At 43.5% G+C, this 13,877-nt stretch overlaps 1 protein-coding gene and 1 long non-coding RNA gene across 26 annotated transcripts in view; both read left to right on the plus strand.

The window, feature by feature from the left end:
- Positions 1 to 13,877, plus strand: part of LOC146397887 (uncharacterized) — a 419,652-nt gene that overhangs the window by 277,353 nt on the left and 128,422 nt on the right. The window lies entirely within an intron of this gene.
- The window catches only part of TTC3 (tetratricopeptide repeat domain 3), a 126,340-nt gene that overhangs the window by 107,171 nt on the left and 5,292 nt on the right, over positions 1 to 13,877 (plus strand). For all 25 annotated transcript variants that reach the window (XM_084992065.1, XM_084992079.1, XM_021070969.2 and 22 more), the window contains 7 exons: positions 2,964 to 3,103; positions 3,708 to 3,776; positions 5,311 to 5,407; positions 7,151 to 7,251; positions 9,025 to 9,115; positions 9,525 to 9,626; positions 12,027 to 12,364. In XM_084992065.1, the coding sequence (XP_084848191.1) occupies positions 2,964 to 3,103; positions 3,708 to 3,776; positions 5,311 to 5,407; positions 7,151 to 7,251; positions 9,025 to 9,115; positions 9,525 to 9,626; positions 12,027 to 12,364 (938 nt within the window). The remainder of the gene's footprint in view (positions 1 to 2,963; positions 3,104 to 3,707; positions 3,777 to 5,310; positions 5,408 to 7,150; positions 7,252 to 9,024; positions 9,116 to 9,524; positions 9,627 to 12,026; positions 12,365 to 13,877) is intronic.

Here is a 13,877-nt window from a genome sequence, read left to right on the forward strand (position 1 = left end):
TTCCCGACGTGGCTCAGTGGTTAACGAATCTGACTAGGAACCATGAGGACGCAGGTTCCATCCCTGGCCTTGCTCAGTGGGTTAAGGATCCGGCGTTGCTGTGAGCTGTGGTGTAGGTCGCAGACGCGACTCAGATCCCGAGTTGCTGTGGCTCTGGTGTAGGCCGGTGGCTACAGCTCCGATTTGACCTATAGCCTGGGAACCTCCATATGCCCCAGGTGCGGCCCTAGAAAAAGACAAAAAGAAAAAAAAAAAAAAAAGAAAGAAGGAAAGACAAATAGAGAGAGTATTTTTTTTTAATTATTTTGTCTTTTTGCTATTTCTTGGGCCACTCCCGAGGCATATGGAGCTTCCCAGGCTAGGGGTCCAATTGGAGCTGTAGCCACCGGCCTACGCCAGAGCCACAGCAACGCGGGATCCGAGCCGCGTCTGCGACCTACACCACAGCTCACAGCAACGCCAGATCCTTAACCCACTGAGCAAGGGCAGGGATCGAACCTGCAACCTCATGGTTCCTAGTCGGATTCGTTAACCACTGAGCCACGACGGGAACTCCCAGAGAGTATTTTATTTTTAAATGACCAGCATTGACAAGCCACATACCTGCTAGCGTTAGGAAGATGACACTTCGAAAATGACATAAAACTTTAAGAGAATTTGTAGATTCAGAAGACATTTGTTTCACAGGGCAACACTGATGTAAGAAAGCTGACTTCTCTGTGTGTGAGGTGGTGGTGTCCGTAACTGTCCAGAGCCTCAGGCTACAGCTTTTCACTTCCTTGGGTCACACCGCCTGAAATCGTGGTAGGTACTGCAAACCAAAGTCCTCTATGACTAGGCAGAGACAACACAATTGTATTTTAAAGAGCACACAAAGAACTATTGGACTTGCCATATGCAGACTTCCTGTAGACAAAGAGTGAGGTCTGAATACTTCGGGTGAGTTGAAGTGGCTCCTCAGAGCACCTTGCCACAGTCAGGCGCTCTGGCAGCGAGGGACTGGAAAGGCAGGAGCAGAAAGGCGTTTAGGAAGAGTCCGCCTGGGAGTCGGGCAGGCCCTCGATTGGGGTGCTTATGTCAGGGCTCTAGAGAAGCTTGAAGGTTTTGGGGGAGGGAGGCTAGAGGTTGGAACCCAGTACCAAGAGCAAGATGGGAGGCTCTGAAACCACCTCTGAAACCTCTTAACTTTCCTCCTTGTCTTTCCTGCACCACATGTCTCTGCTCCCAGAATCCAGGTTGAGACTGTTTCTTCCTCAGTCACAGAGACTCCCCTGGCCCGGGAACGTGTCCTCTTTGGCACCAAAGACCTCATTGTATTCAGCTTACCACTGAAACCATAAGCTTCGAAAGTGTTGGATGTTTAACTGATTCTTCTCACATGGCTTTTTAGGAGGAAATGCTTTCCAAGTTACAACCAGTTAACTGGTGACTGGACTTTTGGATTGTAGAATATTAATAGGATGGGGGTTTGCCGTATTGGAAAAGGTGGTTTTGGGGAGCCAAACACACCTGATTTGATGATGTGCTAAATAACTTAGCTAGAATAGCCTCTTAGAAGATGTGTGAATAAACAAGACTTAGAAATGCGCTATTCCTTTCTGGGTGATTATTTTGAAAGACCGTTTGAATTCAGTATTTTATTTCATTGATTTGTAAACTTTGTCAAGCACTTATGAATTTCTCCTCTGTCCCATCAAAATGATTGCAAGGTCAAGATGACTGAGTATATTTTATTGTTTCCTCATAAATTTATTTGGACATGCTTACCTTGGTTCATTTCCCTCTTTCCTGTACCTCCTAGTACATGTTTCCCAGTTCTCTTTTTTTGTTCATAGAATTTTGTGTACTAATGCATCCAAGGTAGAAACTTCCCTTAACTCTGTCACTGTCTGCTTTACATCTTACATCCCGAAGGACACGTGGTCCTCCGGGTTCTCGCTTCCTAAGGTTACTTTGTTTCCTTTCGCCATCCCTGCAGTTATCACCACCATCCTCGTTGTCGCTCACCTGGGCTACTGCAGTGAGATTTTAGATTTTACCTTCTTCTGACAGAGACTTTAACATTAAAGGTTGTAATTCATGATGGGGCATGAAGTCAGTTTAATGACGGTGACTAAAATTGTTTTTAATAATAGAGTATTTAAGAACAGAAAGATCAGAAGCCATTTCAAAGAGTGAGAACAATTTTTTTTTTTAGTTTTTTATGTGTATACATGCATACCTGTGTACACACATATGCTGTGCATCATTATGTAAATGTGTTTGCTGTACACACACACATCCCAGTCAAGAAAATGTGAAAGCTGCTGCTCTGGTCTAGCTTTCGTGTACCCTCTCACCCACCGCTCATCCACCTCTGTGTCTTTCAGAGTTATTTTTCTAAAATAAGAATCTCCTCATCTCACTGTCCTGCTGAAGAGCCTTCATTGGCTCCCTGTTGTCTGCAGGTTAAAGCCCACGCTCCTTAGCACGGCTTACAAGGCCCTTTGTGGTTGTAACCCAAGGTGCCCTGACTTGTATACGTCCCCCTCACACTCCAGCCCTGTGGCACCTCTTGCTTTTTTGTATAGGTGTGCCTTCCTCTTAACCTCTGCCTCGCTGTTCTCCCTGCTGGGAATCCGTTCTCCGTGTGACAGATCAGATAGCGCTGATTTTGAGAAGCTCTTCCCAAGTACCAGATAGTCTGTCATGTCTCTATCCATTCTTGTTTAACGGCCTCTCCTCTAGCCCCGATTCTCAGAGGCCACGTGAGGCCAAGACTGTGTGTTGTGCGACTTTGTGTTCCAGGTTGGGCCAGGGTAGCACAGCCTGCTGCAGCCAGGTCCTGGGTGTGTGTTCTGCGGAACTGGAGGCTTCCGTTAAGCTGTTCCACTGCCGCAATTCTGGTCTTTCAGGCTCTTTTTTTTTTTTTTTTTTTAATAAATCATTTTCATTGATTTAGGTACTTTCTAAAATGTTTTTAGATCTCAAAGACAGAATTAGATTGGTTCCTCAAAGACTTGGAAAAGGAAATTAATAAATGGCAACAGGAGAAAAAAGAAATCCAAGAAAGACTAAAGGCACTGAAGAAGAAAATGAAAAAGGTTTTAAATACCAATGAAACGTAAGTAACACTTGAAAAGCAGTGATTTTCGTTGTTTTGGGTTTTTTTTTTTCCCAGTTGGGGTATATTTTGAGTTATTTAAGCTATATCAAGTAAAGTGAAAATTTTGGATACTGTTTTCATTTTCAAGACCAATCCTTTGGGGAATTATCTCACCTAAAATTTTTTTCTAAACTTGCCAACAAAGATCTGACTTCCTTTCAGTCTGAACACCATCTCTGAGCTTTACCTTTGACCCCTTTTCCTCATTATAAAATGAGGGGGCTTGTCACAGAGATGATCCAGTGACACCTCCTGTGCTGAACCCCCTAGACGTACTCCGTCTGCGGACAGCGAAGACTGAAATAGGCGGTCTGTGCCGCAGGCATATGGCCTAGAGTAAAGAAAGAAACAAGGGGTCTGCCTCCAGGTGTGGAAGGAAAACTTCCCCCAAAGAAAATGACCCAAATTCTTTGCATACTTAGAAAATATTAGAAATGAAACCAAAAGAAATGTAAAGATTTCAAGAAATGTTTGCATGGATGTAGGTAGAATTTACTGTGTGGGGTCATGTTTTTTAAACTGTTTGAAAATTAATTAAAATGTTGTGGTTATGCTTTCATAGGTATACCCAGGAAAATGATGGAAAGGAGAAGGAACATGAATTACTTCTGGATCAATCCATTGAAATCAGGCAAATTCAGCTTAAATTTATTTTAATGTCTTATTATACTTTTAATACAGAGGCACAAATCTAAATATATTTAGACATCCAAATATATTTTTGCCTGTTTCTTTTAAATAATTATGTTCCTCTTTTTAAAATTTTCTGTTTCTATTTTATTTATTTGCTTACTTACTTACTTATCTTTTTAGGGCCATACCCACGGCATATGAAAGTTCCTAGGCCAGGGGTCGAATCAGAGCTGCAGCTGCCAGCCTGAGCCACAGCTCACGGCAATGCCGGATCCTTAACCCACTGAGCGAGGACAGGGATCGTACCTGCGTCCTCATGGTTACTAGCTGGGTTCATTACCACCGAGCCACAGTGGGAACTCCTGTTTTTATTTTATTCCTTAATGTTTAAATAAATTTATCCTTTAAATATTTGTATTTTAGATGTTGTTTCTACTTTGATTTCATGTTGTTGTAAAAAGTCCTTAGCTTTTTTTTTTTTCTTTTTCTTTTTTGGCCCCACTTGTGGCATATGGAAGGTCCCAGGCCAGGGACAAAATCTGGGCCACAGCTGTGGGCAGCACCAGATCCTTAACCCACTGTGCTGGACAGGGAATCAAACCTGTGCCACTGCAGAGAAAACTCTCGATCCTTAGCCCGCTGCATCACAGCCGGAACTCGTGAACTTGTTGATTTCTTTCCCTTTTAATTAGCTTGGAACTAAAAGTGTGTTTTTAAAACTTTTTTGGGGGTTCCCCTGTGGTGCAGTGGGTTAAGGATCGGACGCTGTCACTGCAGCGGTCTGGCTTGTTGCTGTGGCACAGGTTCAGTCTCTGGCCTGGAAACTTCCATGGGTACAGTGCCTCCCCCCAAAAAAATTAATAAACATTTTCTTTGTTGTTGTTACTTGAATTAACAGTCTTAACTGTATTATGGTAGTGTGTTCTGCAATTATAGATTTGTTGAAGAATTTTTATTATGAACCCATAAAGAGTTTTAATCTTGATCCAGGGAAATACTGTTTGCATATACTGGTAACCGATATATTCAGATAGTAAGCAGTCGTATTCTGCTTTTCTCATTTAATATGGTTCCATATACATGTTTCCATTCACAACGTGGTCCACAGCCCCCCATATTTTTTTAAGCAGTTGTAAACAATGCCACGAACAGCTTTGTACAGATCACTTTTTTCATTTGGGTTATTACCTTGTAGTATGTGTCCGAATAGAATTTCTGACCTAAAGGGTGAGTGTGTGCTATCAAGTTTATTAATATATCACTTTACACTTCACCTAACCACATAAAAGCGGTAAGCCAGTTTCTCAGCATTCCCGCCAAATGCTCTTTATTTCCCAGCTTCCTTTGACCATTGTAAGTGCAGAGAGCACATGTGAGTCTTGTACTTGTTATAAGGTCAAACACGAGGCAAGGATTTACTCCAGAAGACGTGATGAAGGTCTCTTTGAGGCACGACGTCAGAAAAAACCCGGCTTCGGCCTTCACGATCTCACTGGTCTTCTGCACTAAGGTTTTTCCGTTGTTACTTGCAGTAACGCATTCACAGAGGAGAAAATGAAGATGGAAGAGTGTATAAAGAAGCGCAGAGAGCACTATGAAGAGAGTCTTCAAAGGGCTGTCGAGGCAGAGGTGAGTCTGGGACACTTGGTGACAAATGTGGCAGGATGTCATTTGTTTACTTTGTGTGTAAATACACATGCGGCACGATGGGGTTACTGAAACCGGTGGAGGCTGAGGGGTATCCTTTCACCGGTAATTCTCCCTCCCTGAGATGACCGCTCCTTCCTTGTCTGTAGCTTTTGGAGGTTTTACCCTTATGCTTAGGGAATTACCCATTGTGCACCGTTTTGTACCCTTATTTAACATGAGCCAGTCATTTTCCATTCTCTACACTTTGAATGACTTTGTCATAGTTGATCAAGTGATGTACCATGAAGTAGCTAACCAAAACTCCATATATTTGCTGGAGTTCCCTGTTAAGAACCTGACAGAGTCTCTGTGAGAATGCAGGTTCAATCCCTGACCTCACTCAGTGGGTTAAGGATCCAGCGTTGCTGCAAACTGTGGCCTAGGTCACAGATGCGGCTCGGACCCAGTGGTGTGGTGGCTGTGGTGTAGGTCAGCAGCTGCAGTTACATGTATAGCTCTCCCTATATATTTGTCAGTGCTAGAAAAGGAACTTGAAAATAATCCATTTATTAAGAATACACTCTGTCCTCCTCTCAGAAGAATATATACCAATGTCTGTATACTATTTGAGAAAACTACTGAGACAAAAATAAAGATAATGACCTCTGGCTATATTTTATGCACTTCCTGAAGCATGGTTGTCTTTATTTTTCTAATTGAGAAGTAAATTTTTTGGGGGGAGGAGGCTTTTTGTCTTCTGAGGGCTGCACTTGTGGCATATGGAGGTTCCCAGGCTAGGGGTCTAATCAGAGCTGTAGCTGCAGGCCTACACCAGCGAGCCGCGCCGCGTCTGCCACCTACACCACAGCTCAGGGTAACGCCGGATCCTTAACCCACTGAGCAAGGCCAGGGATCGAGCCCGCAACCTCATGGTTCCTAGTTGGATTTGTTTCCGCTGCACCACGACAGGAATTCCGAGAAGTAAATATTATTTTTATTAGCATATGTGTCGATAATTATTCTAGGAAAATTAAAAACTTAGCTTATGCAGTCTGCAGACATGAGTCTTTCAGTTAAGTATCAACTATGCAGCTGTTTCTAAGGAAAAGTCAGAGTACTTCTACTTTCGGATCCTAGCCTGCATCTGTATTCCCGAGTGGCTCCTTTCCTATTTACCACCATTTGGCAATCAGGTCACTGTCAAGGTCCCTGACACCTGGATTAAAACAGGGCAGGTCTACGTTTCCTCCAGTGACTCTTATAAAAATGGCCAGTTGGTTTGTGGGGAAGCCAGAGAGTCTAAAGTGTTAAAAACACGCCCTAGAGGCTTTTGGTGCCCTTGCTGAGAACAGCTTCTCTGAGGCCTGGGGGTTATTCTGCAGGCCCCTGGCCCTCTGCTCGCCGTGGACAGGGCCATGGATGATGCACACCTGGTATCTTCATCCAGGTAGCCTGGCTGCGTGCCTGTGTACAGCCTAGGCAGGCAGCTGTGGGGAAGGGTTCATATCTGAGAAAAGTATCATTTTACGTACATAAGTTCACTGTCATTTTGTTACCGTGTTTTCAGATCTCAAGTTTTAATTCATACTCACCTGAGAGAAATTACAACATAATTAGGTTTTGGTGATTCTGTCATCCTGTATGGGGAAACTTGAATGTGGTTTAGAATGTTTGTTTTAACAAGCTTAAAATAGTTTCATTTCTTCAGTTTTAAAACCCTTACGTTCTCTGATTTAACGGTAGGTATCTGTGCTTGAAAACTGGAAGGAGACGGAAGTGTATAAATTACAAACCATGGAGTCACAAGCTGAAGGGTTTCTTAAGAACCTGAAGCTAATGAGCAGGTACTGTGGTATCACAGGTGTCTCTCTAGCATGTTGTTGGGTCTATAAAGAGGAGGGCTGATTTTGAAAAAAGAAATTGTATTAAGACCACTTTTATTTTTAATAGTTAATACAATTAATATATTTGTTTATAGAAAAATCAAAACATATAAACAAAAATAATACAAAGTACCCATAATTCCAGTTTGAGCTCTAATTAGTTAATATTTTGCCGTAAATCCACTGAATATTAATAAAAGAAAATACAATTTTTCACTAGTATATAGGAATCTTCCTTTCATATCAGTAATTGCATTTCGCCAACCTAGGAGAAGGTTGAAGGTTGAACAGTAGTCCAGTTTTACAAACATGTCATGATTTTTTAAATACCACTGTAATGGGAGAATTAGGTTGTTTGTACATTTTGTTAATAAAAGCTGCACTATAGCAAGTATCCTTGTAGCTTAATTTTTATGCACATTATTAGTCATTTCCACGCAACAGATTTCTAGAAAGAAGATCACATTTCTAAGGTTTTCTTAACAGTTGCCTTCCTAAAGAACAGTTACTAAACAGTCTTAATGGTAGCGTATACGAATATTGCTTCAAAAGGCTTTCACATACGGTCATTTTTCTTCCAATCCTCTGTAATCTTTACTTGTTTTTATTTGTTTTGCTTTGGTTTTAGAAGAAGGTCTACCTGGAAGGTCTCCTTCAGTCTAGCATTTAGCACTTGTCTGTGTGGATTCTTGCACATGGGATTGCATTTCATCTGGTCCTTTGATCATATTCCACACGCAGGCTTTGACTTTTTAATTCCTAGTGCTTTTTGATTTAAATTTCAAACTCTCAGTGTTGGACCAGAGAGTCTATGGGTTATGGAGAAACAGTTTTCATATACAGTTTTTTATTTCTTCATTTTTCAGGATTAAGTTTCTTTCACAGGAAAAAAATCATTCTGATAAAAGATAAATTGATACGCTGATTCAAATTGCAGGACTAGTACAGCTGAGGTTGAGATCGGGTGGTGTTCAGGTGCCAGGATTCAGCACAGCCCTAGGCTCTGCATTGTCCATCTGGGAGACGGAGATGTCTCAGGCCTCCTCTTTCCTGGTGGTGTTGATTGGCTTGTTAGTGAGCTTCAGACTACACGTAGCTTCTTTGTTAAGGAGTCTCTGCTAAATCTGCCTGTTGGACCAAAGGATAGCAAAAGAGAACAGCTGTTAAAGCAGTGTTCTCAGTTTTCCTGAAGATGTGTGATGAGAATGGACACAGTCACGGATTGGTGGTGTGATTGTCAGTAGGAGCAGAAGGCTTGTTTGTCACCTGCCTTAGGCCAGATTCATGAGGTTCTGAGAGGATTAACAAAGCCTGTCAGACCCCACCCTTTATGTTACCATCAGGTGGGAGTGAGGGGTTTTATTGGAGTATTTCCAGGCTGCTTGTGTTGTCGTTGTTTCTCAACGCAGAGGTGGCCTCTGGTGTTAAACATGAAGATGTCTAATGAAGAATGGTCAGACCTTCAGATCCGGGGAAGGAAATTCCAGAGAATATTTGCTCTCTGCCCACCAGTTTTGGGGTTTCGGTTAGATCCGTAATTTAAACTTACTAAAGTGTCTCTGGTGGTGACTTGATGAGATAAATGCAGTTTTTTAAAAGTAGTTGGGGGTTTTTTGTGTGTGATCATGTTTCTCTCATGCTTAAATGTTTATTTTCATTTGTACTTTAATGCTTTCAATTAAAAATATTTCTAAGTGGACATTAGCAGTTTCATATTTTTTCTGCTTTTTTCAGTGATTCTGCAACGTATCCTGACACTGAGTCTGACATACATTCATGGGAATCATTTCTTTCTGAGGTTAGAAAAGAAATTGAGAAAGCAGAGGTAAGTTAGAAAGTATTTTATAATTCTGTTAAAACCATCAAAATCTGTCTGATGGTTGTAATTCTAAAGAGGCAGTGTCATGTCGAAACTGTTTTTTGAGCTAAAGGCAATTTTTTTTTTTTTTTGGAATGAAGACTTTTTCATGAAAGAAATGCTGTTTTCTTAACTGTCTCAATCTTTGCCCTTGGTTGATGAGATAAGAGGAGTTGTGTTCAATAAAGGGAATTGTGATTAATAAGGACTTATTTTGAACTTCTTTCCTTACAAGAAGTAACCTTTCATCTCAGTTATGTTTCTTCGAAGATGGTTGGCCATTTGTAATGTATAGTAAGGAGAAAAAAATATTGACAGTTGTGGGTTTCCCTCGGAATTTGTTAGAAAAACTTAACACTTTTCCTTCTACCCACAGTCTCAGTTCGAAGAACAAATTCAAGCGATTAAAAATGGTTCTCGGCTCAGTGACCTTTCTAAAGTGCAGATTTCTGAGCTTTCATTTCCTGCTTGTAACACAGTAAGTCTGTCCACATCTTTTTCTTTCTTTTTCTTTTTTTAAGGAAAGAGAATAGAAAACTAGTGAAGCACCTTTTCTTTCTTAACTACCAAAAGTAGTTTTTTGTTGTTATTGTTTTGGGAGTGCTCATGAGATGGATTAATAGTTATCTTAATGTTTTCAGTAAGCATTAGGGCGAGCCCCTGTTAGGGGTACCCTGGGTACCCTGTTTGCCCCTCACCCTGTGACCCTTCTCTCCTATGCATTTGGTCTCTTAACTTAGAAAACGAGCTCTGGAGCTGCAGGCTGAAGCCTGATCTTAGGAGTTCCCTAGTGGGTCAGTGGGTTAAGGATCCAGCATTGTCATGGCTGTGGCATGAGTTTGAACATCCACATGCCACAGGTGCAGCCAAAAAACAACCAACCAAAATGAGAGAGAAGCTGATCTTGAACGTCTTTTTTCCCCCCATACCTTGCACACTAAGCATTCAAACTTATTATGGATTCATGTGCAAAAAAAAAAAGAAAGAAATGAATTGTGGAGTTCCCATCGTGGCTCAGAGGTTGACGAACCTGACTGGCATCCATGAGGACGCAGGTTCAATCCCTGGCCTCATTCAGTGGGTTAAGGATCTGGTGTTGCTGTGAGTTGTAGTCTTGGTCCCAGATGCAGCTCAAATCCTGCGTTGCTGTGATTGTGGCATAAGGCCGGCAGCTACAGCTCCGATTCAGCCCGTAGCCTGGGAACCTCCATGTGCGGTGGGTACAGCCCTAAAAAGCAAAAAAAAGAAACGAATTGTAACATTAAAAAAGTTTAGCCACCTTGAACTGGGTAAAATATTCTATTGAGTGCCACCATTTTTTCTCTTCATAGAGAAAGCTTCTTTCTAGTGAAGTAAGAAATACAGTTTTATTTAGAATTAAAGATCACCTATTTGTAGTGTTTCCAAGTTCTTCCAGCAGACATGGAGGGGAAAAAAAGCATTAGAGCGCAATAGGATATTTTACTCTTAATTTTTAATTCTAGCTTATGTGACTAGAATTTTAATATTCAGAACCTTGGGACCTCTTAGTGTGCCAGAAGCTTGAGTAATAACTATCCCTAACAGTGATTCCCTTTTTGTGTCATTTCTCCCCTATTTATTCTTGAGTACTTAGTGGTGATCAAGATTAGATGTGGTCTGTGACCTCAGAGTACATATCGGGTTTGGGAAATAGAGACTTTAAACCCATAATTACAAGCAGAGTGTGCCAAGGTTTTTCATAGGCGCCTAGAATGCTATGGCAGCATAAATTAGAGGCGCTAACCTAATGTAGAGGCCCAGACTGGGCAAAGATTGCCTCCTGGGGGTCTTAGTGAGTCAGAGATCTGGAATAGGAATTAACCAGGCAGGAGCGGGAAGTGGCTGTGTTTTTGCAGAGGGGTGCATGGTGTCTGCAGGGTCAGGATGCTCCAAATGGAAGAAACAGCGTATTTGGAGGCTAAACAAAAAGAACACTCCTTTCACAGCCGAAAAAGTAGTTGGCTTTGACAGAGGGGGCTGCAGGGAGAAAGGTTGTGTTGTGTTGTGTTGCGCCCACAGGCCAGGACGGAGGGAGCCTTGTCCAGTAGGGAGGCGTGTTCACAGGGTGGACCTGGCCTCGGGTCACTAGGAAGCCAGGATAGGTTTCCAGTCCGGGAGCGACATCAGCTTGCCCTTGGCTGCAGCGTGCCGAGGTGGTGGGCGAGGGGCTCGAGTGACTTCCAGTTGACCAGTTCCAGCTCACCACGCCAAGCCGTGTCCTGGGTCAGGGGAAGGAAAGCAGATCTGAGGGGTTGAGGAGGTCACCTGAGAGAACCGTGCTGCTCCTGAGATGGGGCGCAGTGTGCGTGTGCTGGGAAATTGAGCCGAGTCGTCTTCCGGTCAGTGAGGTGGGCACCAGAGGACGAGCGGGTGAGGAGACCGCGCCGAGGCCGGTTTGAAGACGTGAGTTTGAGTGCCTCTGGAATCACCCAGGTGGACCTGCCCACACGGAAGTTTGGGTTTGCAGATTTGGATCTCGAGGGAAAATCTCTGGACCCGAATCTTTTTAAAAGTGGGCGTTACTGGCCGCAAGCACACAGGCCCCGAGGTGTGAGAGGCTGTGGCGTGCAGTGGACATGTGAGCCTCTGACAGCGGCAGGATGCGCAGGAGCCTCAGGGAGAGCTAGGCCAGGCGCAGAGCAGGGGCGGGCCGTCGGCCGTGTGGAGTCACGGAGAGCCCGTCCTGAGCGAGAGACGGTGACCAGGAGCCTTGCAGGGCAGAAACATTGAATTTCTTGTATTCAAGTTTCCCGAGCATTTGAGCAGGCAGGTTTTAATGTAGCTGTGCCTGCTTGTTCGTCTTTGTTTATGGCTGTCGCTCTCGAGTGACCCAGTTACTCTGATGTGCTCCTCACAGGTTCAGCCTGCGTTACTTCCTGAGCTGCCAGGCCATCATGATCAAGATCCCTCCACTTCTACAAGTCATGAGACCGGAGACCCGACAGCAGTTCTCGAGGATTCGAGTCTGCTCCCTGCCACCGATGGCCTGGAGGAGTCTCCCTCCTGCGAGCTGGAAGTCGCCCCTCTGCCCGAGCCTCAGAGCCCTGGCCAGGCGGCTGAGTCAGAGCCAAGCCTTGCCGCTGATCAGAAGTCACCCGTTGCTGTGGGACGTGCCACCCGTTCAAGCCAGTCTCCAAAAAAGCCGTTCAATAGTATCATCGAGCACCTGTCAGTGGTGTTCCCATGTTACAACAGGTACGAATCTAAACTGTCGGTGACTCTGTTAAATGCCATAGTGAACTGAGGTTTCTTAATCAGATAACATTACGGGCACTTAGGGGCTGAAAGGGAAGGAACTACAGAATTGCTTTCCTCAGAAAGACAAGTGCTACATTTTTTTCTCTCTGTAAACATAAACATGAGCATTTTCAAAGAGATTGAAAACATTGAGCCCTGGTTAAGAACCCTTGGCAGTTTGCTAAGATTTGGGTGGACTCAGTAACACACTCCAGCGCTAGTTGTGGAATCACGAACTGAACTGCAAAACATTGGTTTTTTTATCATTTTGGGGAAGAACACCACATATGGCAAAGAAGGCAGCAGCAGCTTATACCCTGTCAGATGGCACGTCTGATTTGTTTGAGGCGTGAGGTTGAAAAGACCAGATGCAATTCGATAGCGAATCAGGTGTGTGAGCACCTTACAAAGGGGTCCTTACTAGAGGGGGGAGAGCCGCTCTTAACTGAGCTAGAGTTGTCGTCAGGCACTTCAGGGGGCTTCTGCATGGACCTCTGACTGCCCTCTCCAGGTTGGCGTGAGGCGCAGCGGGCTTCTTGTCTCAGCCGGGAGACGGGGTGGAGTGGAGGGAGTGTCTCTGGCATCCAGCTTGGAAGAGAGGTCCACATCCATGAGGGACCCTCTGCACGTCCCTCGTTATTTCTGTCTTTGATACGGTATTAGCCACAGGCTCTGGAATTCTACTTTTGAAACAACCTACTGGTTAAATTATGATTGGCCAGAATTAATGGTTTGCATTTGTCACTTGGGCCCTACCCTATCTGGTCTGCACATGGGTGTGTTCATACTTAGTCTGGCTTAAGTTTGAGAAACATTGTAAGTTCTCTCGATAGTAATAACCATGCAGGTTAGTAAAAAGAGTCAAATTGTAATTACCAAAAGTACCTTCAAATAAAGTGGTTTGTAATTCTCACTGAATTTTGCAGAATGTAAACCATCAACAGATACGCATCCTAGTTTTCTGCAAGTTAAAACTCTTGAGGTGTTAGTCCTACAAATATGAAGTTCCTATTGATTAATGAAATAAATCACATCTACTGATACTTATGAAAAATTTAGGCTTTGAAAATTGTTATTGGTTAGATTTTTTTTTTTTTTTGTCTTTTTATGGCCGTACCTGCGGCATATGGAGGTTCCCAGGCTAGGGGTTGGATCCGAGCTGTAGCTGCCAGCCTATGCCACAGTCACAGCAACACCAGATGCGAGCTGTGTCTGCGACCTACGCCACGGCTCTGGATTCTTAACCCACTGAGCGGGGCCAGGGTTCCAGTCCGCACCCTCATGGATACTAGTCGGGTTTGTTTCCACTGAGCCACAACCGGAATTCCTGTTGGTTAGATTTTTAAAGGGAGAAAGTCAACAAAACTAGTTTGTTCTTAGACAAGAGATTTTATTGATTTCAAGTCAGATCCGTTGGTGTCTGATCATTGATTTTGCTTAAAGCCACAGTATATCCAAGCTGTACAGAGTT

Source organism: Sus scrofa, chromosome 13 (assembly GCF_054392235.1).
Source record: "Sus scrofa isolate SSC_HxYL_T2T_F1_AM1 chromosome 13, Sscrofa_HxYL_maternal_Yorkshire_Landrace_v2.0, whole genome shotgun sequence".
NCBI lineage: Eukaryota > Metazoa > Chordata > Mammalia > Artiodactyla > Suidae > Sus > Sus scrofa.